The 17,126-nt window shown below is 42.1% G+C and overlaps 1 protein-coding gene and 1 long non-coding RNA gene across 2 annotated transcripts in view; one reads left to right on the forward strand and one right to left on the reverse strand.

Moving 5' to 3' along the window:
* Positions 1-17,126, reverse strand: part of LOC139025676 (uncharacterized) — a 169,713-nt gene that overhangs the window by 36,698 nt on the left and 115,889 nt on the right. The gene's annotated exons all lie outside the window — the stretch shown is intronic.
* LOC111961071 (beta-1,3-galactosyl-O-glycosyl-glycoprotein beta-1,6-N-acetylglucosaminyltransferase 4-like) lies at positions 1,391-8,464 on the forward strand. Its single transcript, XM_023983192.3, has 3 exons — positions 1,391-1,708; positions 4,907-4,973; positions 5,168-8,464. Exon 3 carries the CDS (start codon positions 5,169-5,171, stop codon positions 6,510-6,512), a length of 1,344 nt encoding a protein of 447 aa, XP_023838960.1. The 5' UTR covers positions 1,391-1,708; positions 4,907-4,973; position 5,168; the 3' UTR covers positions 6,513-8,464.

A 17,126-nucleotide genomic window follows, 5' to 3' on the forward strand; every position in this document is an offset into this window, starting at 1 on the left:
GAAACATTGTTGAAAGGAAGCTTGCTACATCCTATGATTAGTTGGCAAGCTCGTATCCAATGCCTGCCCTGTATTGACCATAAATGCAAATAGGCTACAGTTAGCAAGGTAGCTAGACAACGTGAGCTATGTGCATCTTCATCTTTTTACTTTTACCCCCTTTTCTCCCCAATTTGTAGATACAGTCTTATCCCATCGCTGCAACTTATCTATGAACTTGGGAGAGAAGAAGGTCGAGAGCCATGCGTCCTCCGAAACACAACCCTACCAAGCCGCACAGCTTTTTGATTCACTCCTCGCTTAACCCGGAAGCCAGCTGCACCAATGTGTCAGAGGAAACACCGTCCAGGTGGCTATCGAAGTCAGCTTGCAAGTGCCCGGCCCGCCACAAGGAGTCGCTAGAAGGCGATGAGACAAGGAAATCACAGCCGGCCAAACCCTCTCCTAGGCTAATTGTACGCCTCTTCATGGGTCTCCCAGGCACGGCCGGCTGTGACACAGCCTGGGATCGAACTTGGGTCTGTAGTGACACCTCAAGCCGCAGTGCCTTAGACCGCTGCGCCACTCGGTAGGCCCGCACATCTTCGTCTGACATGCTACATCACATTACGTGTTAGCTTGATGTATTTAGCTAGCTACAGTATCATTCCACTTTCATCTGTGATTTCATTGCTAGCCTGGCTCACTAGCATGCTCAAAAAAAATGCTATAACCAAAAGTAGTTACTAGCTAGCTAGTACCAGCTATCTAATTAGCTAACGTACTCACAAACACCAGTCACAGAAGTAAACACATCGGATGTAATACATTCCTTGCCATCTGGCAATATTGTTGAAATGCATTGGAAGTTTACACCAACTTTATGGAAGCCCATTTTCACTCCTATTTGCTGAGCCAAATGTGCGTGCATTGCACCCATATGCAGACTTGACAACATTGTCCACATAGCAGTTGGCGGCGGACCACAAAGTGTTGTTTTCTGGGAAATTGTGCATCATTGGCAAAAGTGGGCATATTAGTAACCCATGCCCAATCCTCCAGTAAATTGTGATGTACTCACTTACAAAACTCTGTTTTGGACAAGACTGACTTCGTGACAAAAATGATCATATATCCACTTTGTAGTACATTTTGACACTATAATTCATGTTTCTGACTCATATCGATGCCCCAGGCCATTTAAAACCAGAGAAGTTGGTTCTAAGGGGAAGTTGATCTTTCTGTCACGCAGGTTTTACTGTGCATGTTTACAATAAATGTCATTACTAAATGTGTGATGTGATAGGTATTTAAACATGACTATTTTTGAACACACACAAAACAAACATTTGATTAATAAAATATTTAGTCTTCCTCAAAAGGGGACGCAATCTTAGCGAGAGGGAGGGGATCTAACTTCACTGGGCCTCAACTCGTTTGGTACTTCAACACCTCTCTATCTCTTCATTGCTGCAGTGCATAGGAAAAGTCACCCCGTGCGCGCTGTCAGAGTCCAAGCATAGTATAGCGGATCATTTTAACATGATGGGACTTAACCGAAGACATACGGAGCTCTGCAATTAACAACACACTGGTGGAATATCAAAGGAGTTTACCATGCAGCGAACAACAATTTTACTGTGGAATAACACTTTCGAGAGATTGACGAAAAGTTTACAAATCAGAATGGGATTGTAGAAGCAACATGCTAAATTACGGAGGCAAATATGTAAGTTATATCGGTATGCAAAGAGAAAAGTAAGAAGAAAAAACGTGGAATCTTGTAATTAACAATGATATGACTATCGTTTTTAAATTTTTTAATCAGAGCTTGAAATGTAGAGCACATTGAGTGATCATTCTTTTTCAGAACAGAACATTCAACATGAGACATCTTTTATTTCTGAAAATTCGAGTCATTGCCAGGAAGTCACAGTCAACTGAACACTGTTGTCTTCACATGTTACTTCTCAATTAAACTCAATTCAATAAACGGTATTCATCATCAAGGAATGGGCGTTAATATGGACAGTGATGGAAAAAGTACCCAATCGTCATACTTGCGTAAAGATACCTTATTAATAGAAAATGACTCAAGTAAAAGTGAAAGTAACCTAGTAAAATACTACGTGAGAGAAATTCTAAAAGTACTTGTTTTGAAATATACTTAAAAATCCACAGTAAAATGGAATTGCTCAAATATACTTAAGTATCAAAAGTGAAAGTACAAATCATTTTAAATTCCTCATATGAATCAAACAAGATGTCGCCATTTGTTAAATATATATTTTTATTTACGGAAAGCAAGGGGCACACCAACACTCAGACATAATGTACTAACAAAGCATGTGTGTTTAGTGAGTCTGCTAGATCCCTTGACCCTTTTCCTGTCCTGCTAAGCCTTCAAAATGTAACGAGTACTTTTGGGTGTCAGGGAAAATGTATGGAGTAAAAAACCTACTTAAGAAGTACTTTAAAGTATATTTACTTAAGTAATTTACACCACTGAATATGGAGTTGGTCCCCCCTTTGCTGCCACTCATCTGAGTAGGCTTTCCAGTAGATGTTGGAACATTGCTGCAGGGACTTGCATCCATTCATCCACAAGAGGATTGGTGAGATCGGGCACTGATATTGGGCGATTAGGCCTGGCTCATCCCAAAGGTGTTCGGTGGGGTTGAGGTCAGGTCTCTGTGCCGGCCAGTCAAGTTCTTCCACACCGATCTCGACAAACCATTTCTTTATGGACCTCGCTTTGTGCACTGGGGCATTGTCATGCTGAAACAGGAAACGGCCCTCCTAAACTGTTTCCACAAAGTTGGAAGCACAGAATGTCTAGAATATCATTGTATGCTGTAGCATTCCCTTCACTGGAACTAAGGGGCCTAGCCCGAACCATGAAAAACATCCCCAGACCATTATTCCTTCTCCACCAAACTTTACAGTTCCTCATTCCAGAGAACGCGTTTCCACTGCTCCAGAATCCAATGGTGGCGAGCTTTACACCACTCCAGCCGACGCTTGGCATTGCACATGGTGATCTCAGGCTTGTGTGCGGCTGATCAGCCCTGGAAACCCATTTCATGAAACTCCCAACATACAGTTATTGTGCTGAAGTTGCTTCCAGAGGCAATTTGGAACTTGTTAGTGAGTGTTGCAACCGAGGACAGACGTGCTTCAGCACTAGGCGATCCCGTTCTGTGAGCTTGTGTGGCCTACCACTTCACGGCTGAGCCGTGTTGCTCCTAGACGTTTCCACTTCACAATAACAGCACTTACAGTAGACCGGGTCAGCTCTAGCAGGGCAGAAATTTTATGAACTGACTTGTTGGAAAGGTGGCATCCTATGATGGTGCCACGTTGAAAGTCACTTAGCTCTTCAGTAAGACCATTCTTCTGCCAATGTTTGTCTATGGAGATTGCATGGCTGTGTGCTCAATTTTATGCACCTGTAGGCAATGGAGTGTGGCTGAAATAGCCAAATCCAGTTATTTGAAGGGTGGCCCATATACTTTTGTATATATAGTGTATTGTAGTGATTCAGGAGTAATATTACATCAGAATGATATGCCCCACCAACATTAGGCCACTATTCTGAAAACCCAAACTCAAATTGCTGGAATAAGTCAATTATATCAATGCTTTTCAGTAGGTATGAGGTACCCCTTGTGGTCATTGAATGTCCCATGGATAACTTCCTTTCAGAACCAAATAATAGGAATCTTTTCTGAACATTCCCTAAAGCACATCAAATATCTTATTGTAACGTCATACTGCGACCAAACCAGGACCTGTACTAAACGTGCTCTTATGGTCCCGAGTTTAACGTCATGTTTTATTGTTCCTAGAATGTTCTCAGAATGCCAGTGGGATAATGTCTTGCCGAAACCCTTAAAGGGACCTAATGGGAACATTGTCCTTAGGATGTCCCTGTTTGCTGGGAAGATCCCTTTCAATGTGCCATCCAATCTCATAAAACGTTTCAGAAAAAGTCTCAGTGTTGTTACTCTTTAAAGACGCCAAACCCACTGGCTCCAGGTCATCTACAAGACCCTGCTAGGTAAAGTCCCCCCTTATCTCAGCTTGCTGGTCACCATAGCAGCACCCACCTGTAGCACGCGCTCCAGCAGGTATATCTCTCTGGTCACCTCCAAAACCAATTCCTCCTTTGGCCGCCTCTCCTTCCAGTTCTCTGCTGCCAATGACTGGAACGAACTACAAAAATCTCTGAAACTGGAAACACTTATCTCCCTCACTAGCTTTAAGCACCAGCTGTCAGAGCAGCTCACAGACTACTGCACCTCTACATAGCCCATCTATAATTTAGCCCAAACAACTACCTCTTCCCCTACTGTATTTCTTTATTTTGCTCCTTTGCACCCCATAATTTCTATTTCTACTTTGCACATTCTTCCACTGCAAATCTACCATTCCAGTGTTTTACTTGCTATATTGTATTTACTTCGCCACCATGGCCTTTTTTTTCCTTTACCTCCCTTATCTCACCTCATTTGCTCACATTGTATATAGACTTGTTTTTCTGCTGTATTAGAAAAATATTTGACTGTATGTTTGTTTTACTCCATGTGTAACTCTGTGTTGTTATGTGTCGAACTGCTTTGCTTTATCTTGACCAGGTCGCAATTGTAAATGAGAACTTGTTCTCAACTTGCCTACCTGGTTAAATAAAGGTGAAATAAAAAATAAAATAAAAAAGAGGAGGGTGCTGGAGTATTGAAAACATGGATGCCAATAATCGTTACCGCTATCTCTGAGATTTTTTTGTATTACTTGTTAACAAAATCAATTTGTTTGCATACAATATAGCTCAGTATTTGTATTATGGATACAGTTTATACAGTCTTTTTTCTCATCTTTATCAATGTGCCAATAATTTCTGACCTTACTGTACATTTTAACTCTCCAGGCTCGGGTTTTAGAACAAGTCATCTTTTCAGGACGTTACGAGACCTCCACACCATTTCCTGAGCGAGGTGATTTTTTTTTTTACAGGATTATATATTTAGCCCAACATTTAAGTAGTCTAAGCAATAGAGCAAATAACTAGCTGAGCACGGTTATCAAACATATTGAAAAAAATGGATTCAGTTAAATCCTTATGATTTCTTTGCATGATTGCATGAATTGTTTCTTTTTTTCTGATTATTGTTCTTTTGTATCACCACAGAATGAAAATAACATTTGCCTTTCCAAGCAGACTGCGGAAGAAGAATTTAATTTCTTTGCTGCTGGTGATCTGTGCCTTCCTGCTGCTCTTCCTAAAGTTCCCTGTTAAATACAGCATTGCCATTGAAACCTATGGGTCTACCGCAGGCTACAATGACGTTGAGCTGCTCCATCGCTACAACATTGACTGCAATGCCATCTATGAAATGGAGCCGGCCGAGTTGGGGAAGTCGCTGGTCATCAGAAAACAGGTGGTGGTGGAAGAGCAGGACAAGAGCTTGGTCAACCTGATCTCCAACTGCCCGCGATACCTCCACTCCCGGGGCTATGGGGCTGTCCAGGTGTCTGAGGAGGAGCAGGCCTTCCCCCTGGCCTACTCACTGGTGGTCCACAAGTCTGCCTCCATGGTGGAGAAGATCCTCAGGGCCGTCTACACCCCTAACAACATCTACTGTATCCACTACGACCTGAAGTCATCAGAACTGTTCAGAGAGTCCATGGAGGGTCTGGCACGCTGTCTGCCCAACGTCTTCATCGCCTCTAAGCTGGAGGCAGTGACATACGCCAGCATCAGCCGCCTCAATGCTGACCTCAACTGCTTGTCTGACCTTATAGGGTCAAAGGTCAAGTGGAGGTATGTCATCAACCTGTGCGGTCAGGACTTTCCCCTGCGCTCCAACATAGAGCTGGTGGCTGACCTGAAGAAGCTCCGGGGGGGTAACATGATGGAGACAAGTCGCCCCAGCGAATACAAGAAGCAGCGTTTCTCCTTCCACCACGAGCTGCAGAACGTGTCATTCGAGTACAACCGGCTGCCGGTGAAAACCAACAAGGCCAAGGGGTCTCCGCCGCACGGCATACAGATGTTCATCGGCAGCGCGTACTTCGTGCTCTCGTGGGAGTTCGTCACTTATATGAACACGTCTGCGCTGGCCAGGGACTTCCTGGTGTGGTCAAACGACACCTACTCCCCAGACGAACACTTCTGGGCCACGCTGATACGGGTGCCGGGTGTGCCAGGTGAGGTGCCACGGGCCCAGGCCGACATCACAGACCTGATGAGCAAGACCAGGCTGGTGAAGTGGAACTACCTGGAGGGACTGCTTTACCCATCATGCACAGGGAAACACGTCCGCAGTGTGTGTGTCTATGGGGCGGGGGAGCTGCGCTGGCTACTGAACTACGGCAGCTGGTTCGCTAATAAGGTGGACGCCGAAGTTGACCCGGTCCTTATCCAATGTCTTGAGGATAAATTACAGGAAAAACAGAGACTCTTGGTCAAGGCTATGAAGTTGCAACAAAAGATTCCCTCCTCTGTGTTAGCAGTTGATGTTATTCTTCAATAATACAAACTCCAAAGCAAATCAGGGGGAGACAAATGTATTTATTTGAGAAGGACAAATCATAGMTGTTATGCTGGGAGGTAGATGTTCAGTTTCCCCTGTCCTCAGCTTTTCTCAGCAGAACAAAGGAACAGGATGCCATTGATAACCCCCCACCCTAGCCTGGGGTTGACCAATCAGAAGTCCTTGCAGTACAACTGGGCCAATGGCCAAATAACAAGTATCCTGCTCCAGACTCAATGTACAGACCAATGAAAACGTGGCACACGTAGCTCTGAGTCCAGGACGGACATTCCACAGATTCTAAACAGCTGTTGAACTGAAGACCTACTATTTACATTGACAATTCCCTATTGATTGTTAATTCTAGTACTCTCGTCCTCTCATCCTCTGCGCTGTGCATTTATTTTCAGTTTTCTCCTATCACACCTATTAAACTCTGTAACTGTTTTAAAGTCACCATTTACCTCATGGTGAAATCCCTGAGCAGTTTCCTTCATCTCCGGCAACTGAGTTAGTAAGGACGCCTGCATCTTTTTACTGACTGGGTGTACTGATACACCATCCAAAGTGTAATTAATGCTCGAATGAATATTCAATGTCAGCTCTTTTTTATTTTGACCCATCTACCAATAGGTACCCTTCTTTGCGAGGCATTGGGAAACCTTGCTGCTCTTTGTGGCTGAATCTGTGTTTGAAATGCACTGCTCGACTGAGGGATGTTACAGATATTTGTATTTGTGGGGTACAGAGATGAGGTAGTCATTCATAAATCATGGGAAACACTATTATTGCACACAGAGTGAGTCCATTCAACTTATTATGTGACTTGTTAAGCACATTTTTACTCCTGAACCTATGTAAGCTTGACATAACAAAGGGGTTGAATACTCATTAAAGACATTTCAGTTTTTAAATGAGAAAGTGAGAGTTGTATGAATCAGTTCATTAGTCCAGACATGAAGGGCTTTCAGACTTTATAGCATTCCCAGAAAGCATGCATTATTGAGTCATTATTTATTTTACACTTAAGACATGATTCTGCCGTTGTGCTGTAGAATTTGTGAATTTTGAAACTTGAAAAATGATTGTATACGTTAGTTTATACTGGATTAAGCGTATAGTTTCGTTAACTGTAATTTTGTTAGCTATGCTACAACTTACCCTCCATCTTGTGCCAACATCAGTTCTTTTTAAGTCTTGGTTCCAATAGTAAAAACTATTTTCTAAGAGAGTTGTCAATTGGATATGCTCTCTGCAATGTTTTATATGTGAACATCATTTTCTGACTCAAATAAGATTCCCTCAAGGTTGCTCTGATATCCAAAATATTTCAAATATATATTTTAAGGTGCATGTATTCCAAAATTACTTTTTAATTCTGTCATGGAAATACATGTATATCCTGTTACCAAGTCATTTACGATTTCTATGTCTTTATTGTTCCATGTGGACCAATATATCAGTGAATTCTGAAACGCTATCCAAGGATTGTTCCATAAGGTTGTGTTTTTAGGGAGAGATATTGAAAATAGACACATATAAGGTTTCTGGGGATGAGCATGCCATCTTCAATATGTAGTTATTGTTCCTCTTTAGTGCAATATGTCACAAGTAAAAGCCTTGGATAGCGAGTTTCCAAATCTGGAAGGTTTAAAGAATGTATTTTGTGGGGTAATAAAGCCATGCCATTCTAATAAGGTTTATTCTACCTGTAATATTTAACCGAAGATTATTCCATTTAATTAGATCTGCTTTGATGTTGAGTAATGGAAAAAAGTGATCTTTTCCCGGTATTTTACCAATGTTCCATCCCTAGAAGAAATCACTTTTTTAACGTGGTATTGTCATTCTAAAGCATTTGATTAGAGCTTTAATCAGCATGAACATTCAAGCCCGATGCTACCTGAGTCTGAGACATTTCATTTAAATACATTTTATGAGCCAAAGCTCAAAAAAGCCCAAACGGTTGTGCTGTTATCCAATACATATAATCATTTGTAGGCTGATGAATAGCTATTAGTATAAGAAAGTCAAGAACAGTTGCACAGGGAGGGCTTCAGACCCAGGGCCCCCAAGCTTAGTGATAAGTATAGAGGGCACTATGGTGAGTTGTAGTCGTTGAACAGCATTCTCACCTGGGCATTCCTCTTGTCCAGGTGGGATAGGGCAGTGTGCAGTGCAACAGCGATTGCGTCGTCCGTGGATCTGTTGGTGCGGTATGCAAATTGTAGTGGGTCTAGGTTGTCAGGTAAGGTGGAGGTTATAGTCCTTGACTAGCCTCTCAAAGCACTTCATGACAGAGGTGAGTGCAATGGGGCGATAGTCATTTAGTTCAGTTACCTTAGCTTGCTTGGGTACAGGCACTATGGTGGACATCTTGAAGCAAGTGGGGACAACAGACTGGAATGGGGAGAGGTTGAATATATCCGTAAACACCCCAGCCAGCTGGTCTGCGCATGCACTGAGGACGCAGCTTGGTATGCCTTCCAGGCTGGCAGCTTTGCGAGGGTTAACACACTTGAAAGCCCTACTCATGTCGGCTACAGAGATCGGGAGCCTGCCGTCCTTATGAGCAGCGGGGGCCCACGGCGGCAGCTCTGTGTTGTTTTCCTCAAAGCAGGAGAAGAATGTGTTAAGTTTGTCTGAGAGTTAGGCTTTGGGTGTCCACAATGTGGTTGGTTTTTCCTTTATAATCTGTGATTTTCTGAAGTCCCTGCCACATGTGTCTTGTATCTGAGCCATTGAATTGCCACTCCTTTTTTGTCCCTGTAATGTCTTTTTGCCTCTTTGATTGACTTAGAGGTTGTAGCTGGTCTGTTTGTTCTCATCCATGTTCCTGGTCACACTTACATGTATTTATCCCGGGAAATGGGAGAGGGTTTGTGMGGGAAATCTCAGTAAATCTTGGTAACCTGGTTCCCGCTATTCTCATAGTATACCCTATAGTCCTCTGGGAGGCGTGGGAACAGCCCCTGATATAGCAGTTTCTGTGAAGACTTTTTTAAAGATCAGGTTGAGTTTATCAGGGGCTGTTAAAGATCAGGGTGAGCCTGGGCTTTCCAACAACGTGAAACAGCTTTTACAATGTATGCCTGTGTGTGTGTGTGTTGCTTTTCATTGTTAGGGAGTGAGTTCTGCATTCTCAACCCTTTGCCAATTTGGCATTCCCATACAATGCTAATTATTTACGGTATCAGGATGTGCCCCACATTGTTTGACTTTTGGGTGAGAGGTACATGACCTATGCTATGTTGGCATTGCCTGACGTCTCACCCTGAATTTAATTCCCGCACTCTATCGATCGGTCCATACATCAGTCTGAACCTGCCATCCTAGAAGTTGTTTGTGCTGAAGTCAAAATGGCATCGGTTTCTGGGACCATTCAGAATGGTCGGAATGTGTTTGTATTCTAAAAGAGTATGGAAGGAAAGCAAATCCAGACTCATCATGGAAAATAAATATTAGTGGGCACAGCATTTGGCTGGAGTGAAGTGTATGGGTAGCCAGGCAATTGATGGCATACAGTTTGCATAAGTATTTGTTGTAGCTTACAGGCAAAACGAAGGTAAATATTTACCTTACCTTAAACTTGTGTACATAGCACACAGTAGCACATAATGTACAAAGATTAACAGTTGGGTGTGACAATCGTCTAATGAATTAACGGACCAAGGCGCAGCGTACGTAGAGTTCCACATGTTTATTAAATGAAACTCACAAAAAAACAATAAAGAGAAACGTGACGTTCTGTAGCGCTCACACTCATCAACACAAAAACAAGATCTCACAAAAACCCAGTGGGAAAAGGCTGCCTAAATATGATCCCCAATCAGAGACAACGATAGACAGCTGCCTCTGATTGGGAACCATACCAGGCCAACATAGAAATAGAAAAACTAGAGTACCCACCCTAGTCACACACCGACCTAATCAAATTAGAGAATAAAAGGCTCTCTAAGGTCAGGGCTTGACATTGGGTCAATATTACTAAAAGTGTTATTTTTTGTCCTTAAGATAAGTCATTCAAAATTGTATTAAAAAATATTCACTAGATCAAATTTCAAAAGGATCCTTATGTGTGTATGCCTTCATGATAATAAAAGCAAAATGACATAGACTTCAAAGTACATTTTATTTCAGTGGAAGGTTGCAATTTTTCAATGTCCCAAGTGCTGCTCAATCTTTTAAAATTTAAGTAGGCAAATCAGTTAACAACAAATTCTTATTTACAATGACAACCTTGTCAGCTCAGGGATTTGATCTAGCAACCTTTCAGTTACTGGCTCTAACCACTAGGCTACCTGCCACCCCGATCAACTTCAATGAGAATAATTAGGAATAAAATGATACATAAAAAAAAAAAATCCTAATTTTCAATTTTTCTTCATTAAATGTTATCTAATGTATAGTATTTTTATGTTAAATGCTGCACTTTTTATTAAAATATTGACTATTTTCTGTACGTCCTCAAAGTCATTGTCCACACTGTTACATTGTGGTTACTGGCACTTTAAGAAAATATATATTTTCTACAATGACATCACAAACAGGAAATTATGTAACTTCCTTGGCGGGAAAACAACTGTTATCCATGAACACGTAACAGGGTGGACATGCACTCAACAGGGTCGAAAAATGGATATCTTGCAGTAATGTGTTGCAAACTATGTGTTTTTGTTCATGAATTGTATTATGTAATTACAGCCTGTATAGTATTTTAAGACGAAATAAATATCAATTGAATCAAGTCTTTCTGGAGGAATGGCACCTCCTCTTAGTGCAGCTGAAAGACAGCTGAAATACAGAGAATGACGTAATGCAAAAATAAAAAAGACACTCTCTTTCTTCCCAGAAAGAAGGAGAGTGTATCTAGAGAAAGAGAGGGAGAAATGGAGGAAAGATAAAGAGACAGGGAAGAAGAAGGCAATAGCTGAACTCAGTGACAGAGTGCAGCGTGCAGACAGGAAGAAATGGAGAGATTCAAAAGGGATACTCAGAGCCAGGGCCAAGGTTAGTGCGTTGCTTCAGTCCCAAACACCCCCCTCATCTACTAACCTTTATCTCTGACTCTACCCCTTGAATCCTAACCATGCATTTAATGTGTTTTCGGCAACGCCAGCAAGGGGAACGCATTAGAAAGAAAAAAACACACGGAAGAGTCCAAAAAGAGAGAGAGCATTTAAAATCAGAAGTGGCAAAGGAGAGGGGAAAAAGGAAAATACAGGAAGAGGTACGCAAGGATTAGGGGAGAACAGGCATCTGTATCGGCTCGTTCGACAGTCAAAGCATTGCTGAGACGTCAGAATGTGACATCACCTATTAAGAGGGCTCTTCTCTTTCGCACATCTCTCATTAAAGATTTCAAAAGAAAATACAGAAATGCAAGGAAACAGAAGAACAAGCAAATCATTGCAAAAGTGATCTCTGTGAATATACTGAAGAAGTATAAACTTCAGAAGTATGCCCAGACGGTGTTGGGCTTTTCAAATAAGAGAGCGAAGTTGGAAGGGGACCTTTGCTCTTTTTGTGACGAGGAAGGGAAGCAGAACAGAAACAGAAATCAAAAGGAAAGTGAAGGATGTCTTCGTGATGATGATGATGTAAGACCGGCCGCAAACAAACCATCACACGACTAAAGAACAAAATGCAGAAGAGGCTTCTGACTGACACAATGAATGTATTTTTGTGTTGTTTTTCACAATGAATATGTAACTAAATAGCAGTTCCAATGTTGTTACTACATGTATTACTATGTCGATGTCTATTCAGTGTTCAGGGTTTCATATATGTTCTGTCCCATTACAGCTGGCCACCCTGTTATACCTTGGTCCACCCTGATATCTTGGGATCTTTCTCAAATGAATTCAGTTACATTGTCAAATATGAAGAATTTGTGTCATGTATTTTAAAGAGTGAGACATGGCCAACACCACACAATTATATAAAATATCACTAATACCTGTCTCAATTTAGAAAGATAAGGTGCAACTTAGATGAAGTTCTGTATAAAACCACACATTGTATACAACCTGTTATTTCTTTATAATTTGACCAGAACAAATGGACAGGGTTGACAAGGGGACACAATAGCTTTATGAAAATGTCAATATTATTAAAGTAGTAGTAATTAAAGACAGTTAAGTGCATGTCCGTAACATGGTGAACATATCATATGACTGATTCACTGAAAATGTGTTTAGAATGATCTAACTCTAAGTGCTGGAGCTTGGCCAACATGTTTTTCTACAAGGCAAATATTTCCTTTTTATAGTAAAACATAAAAGGAATACATTTTTTAATGTTGCATGGTCCAAATGGTACTGTTTTGTGATATTGACCCAGTTAACAGAGATCGTTTGCTGAGCTCGGTCAGGTTCAAGCACAGGTAGAGGAACCTGACCGAACAGAGGGTTTGCTTCCAGCCATAGTAGGTGTGTTATATAGTAAACAAAACACGGTTACAACACACATGTGGACAAACCCTAACCCGCAGGAAAATAAGACTCCTGTCTCGTCCTCCATTCATTCAAGACCCAGACATCTTTATCCTGTCAGCTGGGGCACTTTTTTCCTTGTCGGGTCACGTGGTTCTCCTGGCCAGATAAACATGTGCGAATCATAACGAAGCTCCTACAGTAGTTTTCGACTGAAGAACATTTTCAGCAAAACTTGCCTTCATTTTCAGTGAAAGAAGAATTTGGTTCAAATAGATCATTACATATAAAAAAAATTATTCAGGGGACAAACACAAGCAGAGAGTAGCTTAGAGGAGGAAGAGAGGTAGAGAGATGGAGCAAGGAAGGTGTCACGGTTCTCTAAAGTAGAACCCAGAAGCAGACCAGGACAAGGAGAGTAAGACGAAGGTGAGTATTTATTTACAAGTTTAAATGTAGTGATAGAAAMATCCAAGTAGCGGAGCGGGCAGCGGAGGTGAGTTGATGGAATTGAGTAAGCAGATCCAAGGAAGTAACTGAAGTCACCGACGACCAGGTAGGGATGGGATGAGTGTTCCGGGTGAATGACTGTAGACAGAAAAAAACGGAGGTAAGTTCAAGGCAAGCAAGACGTACAAAACAACAAAACAAACTCTATCAAACTGGAGGCTGATACGCTGGCACAACATACTGTTCATGGCTAACGATCCGGCAGGGAATGGATGTCAGGTCAGCGCTTATGAAGTGGAGGGGTGATGATCAGGACCAGGTGTGCAGATAGCTGATGGGATACGGGTACTCAGAGATCCTCCAACTAGCTACGTCGCCCGGCAACCAGACAGGGTGCATTCCAGGACACCGGAAAAAACACTCCAGGACAGAACACAGGCAAAAACAGACTCAGGAAGCGGGATTCGTGACAGAAGGAGAGAGAGTACCCTGAAAAGTCAGATGCTTGTCACACATTCCATGGATGTTTGGGCTGGTCCAGGGGAGGCAGAAATGCAAGCTGGCAGTAAAAACACATTTCCTCTCCACCCTGCATTAATCCATTGAGTGTGTGTCTGTGTATATTGATGTTACAAATGATTCATTTGCATATTTCTTTATAAAAAAATTGCATTATTTTTTATAAAACCTACAGCTATTTCTCTGAGAGCGAGGTGGATGTGTCAGGTTTTGGCCAGGACTGTTCTGGTTTTTTGTCACTAGATGTCCCCATTGCACCTTTTTTGTACCTTTTGTTTTTCCCTTGCTCTATTATTGTTTGCACCTGTATGTCGTTCCCTTGTTAGTATTTAATCCCTGTGTGTTCCTTAGTTCCTTGCTCAGTGTTTGTATGTTAGCACCCAGCCCCAGCCCAAGCCTTGTTGTGAACATATATTTTTCTCTTGTTGGATTTTCCAGAGGTTCTCTGGTTTTGTTCTTTTGTATTTTGGATTAGTCTTTTAGGTTTGTTTTTTCCCTTGCTGTTTTTACCACTTTGTGGATTTTCTTTGTATTTTGGAAGTTATCTATTTTTTATTAAACCACCATCTCTAGTACTGCTGTGTCTGCCTCATCTTCTGGGTTCTGCCGATTTAGTGACTGTTTCTAGCACCGGGTCCTGACAGGATGTATAGCGAATGGCAACAAAATAGGATTGTTTATCTCTCTGAAATGAAACCATCTAGTGATAGATTTCAAACAAATACATATCTGTCATTTAACAACCCCAGGATTAAAAACCTCTTAGATGTAAAGTCCCCTTGTCACGCCCGTATCTGTTTCACCTGTCCTTGTGCTTGCCTCCACCCCCCTCCAGGTGTCGCTTATCATCCCCGGTGTATTTATCCCTGTGTTTCCTGTCTCTCTGTGCCAGTTCGTCTTGTTTTGCCAAGTCAACCAGCATTTTTTCCCAGCTCCTTTTTCCCAGTCTATGTTTTTTCCTAGTCCTCCTGGTTTTGACCCTTGCCTGTCCTGATGCTGAATCGGCCTGCCTGACCACTCTGCCTGGTCTGACCTCGAGCCTGCCTATCCCCTTGTTCTGTTTGGACTTGGACCTGTTCACTGAACCCCTGCCTGTCCTGACCTCGAGCCTGCCTATCACCTGGTAGTGTTTGGACTCTGACCTGGTTTATGAACTCTCGCCTGTCCCCGACCTCCCTTTTGCCTACCCCTTTTGTTATAATAAATATCGGAGCTCAACCATCTGCCTCCTGTGTCTGCGTTTGGGTCTCACCTTGTGCCCTTATAAATTATTGTTATTTTATTGTCACTTTTCTCTTTCTTTTTTTACTTTAGTTTATTTAGTAAATACTTTCTTAACTCTATTTTCTTAAAACTGCATTGTTGGTTAAGGGCTTGTAAGCAAGCATTTCACGGCATTTCGGCGCATGTGACAAATAAAATTAGATTTGAAAGGACTTAAGAAACAAACTTTCAAACGAAAGGAAACTTATTGGAAAAACACATTTGAATAAATGTGGGCTTTGACACTCTTTAGGTGTCATAACTAGCCATAAAATACATGCAATACATGTCACAATAGGTGTAAATTTATGGGTCATGACAGTGTTATCACCATATTATGACAGGTTATGACAATGTCAAGTAAAGTGTCACCATTAATTATTGTCAACATGCAAGAACATACTTTTTCCACACGTCACAAATGGCTTGCTCATGCTGGTTCACTAATGCACTAATAATTACTGAGAACTAAACCCACAAAAAACCTCTGACCCCGTGTATTTAGGATGGGTTACACTACATCTGTGTTACTTAACTTGCTTTTTACATCTTCTCAGGAATTCACGGTCATGGTACAGGCAACATGACGCTTCACATCTTTGACTACTTTGTGGATTATTACATTTTTGTCAACAGTGGACGACACATATTAGATAAACAAATGAACAAACTCTGAAATACACAAATTAGGTATTTGCCACTATAAACCACAGGTGGGTCATTCCACCAATTGAGTGCCTTCTGGGTAGTGTAATTTGGTTAAAAGAAACTTAGAATTGAGCTAACTTCCCATAGTCCCTGTGCCCAAGAACACCAAGGTAACCTGTCAAAATGACTATCGCCACATAGCACTCACATCTGTAGCCACTCTACCTCAACGTCAGCAAGACAAAGGAATTGATCGTCGATTACAGGAAACGGAGGGCCGAGACACGCCCCATTCACTTTGATGGGGCTGTAGTGGAGCAGGTCGAGGGCTTCAAGTTCCTCTGTGTCAACATCACTAAGGATCTATCATGTTTCAAACACACCAACACGGTCGTGAAAAGGGCACGACAATTCCTCTTCCCCGCCAGGAGGCTGGAAAGATTTGGCATAGGCCCTCAGATCCTCAAACAGTTCTATAGTAGCACCATTGAAGGCATCTTGACTGGCAGTATCACCGCTTGGTATGGCAACTGCGTGTCATCCGACCGAAAGGCGCTGTGGAGGGTAGTGCTTACGGCCCATGACATCACTGGGGCCGAGCTCCCTGCCATCCAGGACCTCTATACCAGACAGTGTCAGAGGAAGGCCCCCAAAATTGTCATTTCCGGTTTGGAGCGTGCAGTCGCAATTCCGCCTCGCTCCACAGGTAGTTTTACCATTTTCATTCATTTTCATTACAGTACAACGGTTTGATTTGTTTGATCTTAGCTAGCTACATAGCCGTCTTTGTATCAAAGATAATTGTGYAGTTATTGAGGTTATTGAGGTTCGCTAGCCAGCTATTTTCGTCCGAACGTAACAACGTAGTCAACACTGCTAGCTAGCCAGCTAGCCACCGAATAGCAGCACTGGAGAAACGATTACATTACAACGGAACGACTTGATTAGTGTAGTGTTAGCTGGCTACACAGTTCTCTTTGCTATCTTTGTATCTAAGATAATTGTGTAGCTTAGAGTTGGTTAGAGTAATTATTCGGTTAACTAGCCAGCTATTTTCGTAACGTAACGTAGTCAACACTGCTAGCTAGCCAGCTAGCCACCGAATAGCAGCATGACGCCAGCACTGGAGAAACGATTACATTACAACGGAACGACTTGATTAGTGTAGTGTTAGCTGGCTACACAGTTCTCTTTGCTATCTTTGTATCTAAGATAATTGTGTAGCTTAGAGTTGGTTAGAGTAATTATTCGGTTAACTAGCCAGCTATTTTCGTCCACCGCTGCGCTGCCGTCTCCTACC

The sequence above is a fragment of the Salvelinus sp. IW2-2015 genome, linkage group LG4q.1:29 (genome assembly GCF_002910315.2).
Source record: "Salvelinus sp. IW2-2015 linkage group LG4q.1:29, ASM291031v2, whole genome shotgun sequence".
Classification (NCBI taxonomy): Eukaryota; Metazoa; Chordata; class Actinopteri; order Salmoniformes; family Salmonidae; genus Salvelinus; species Salvelinus sp. IW2-2015.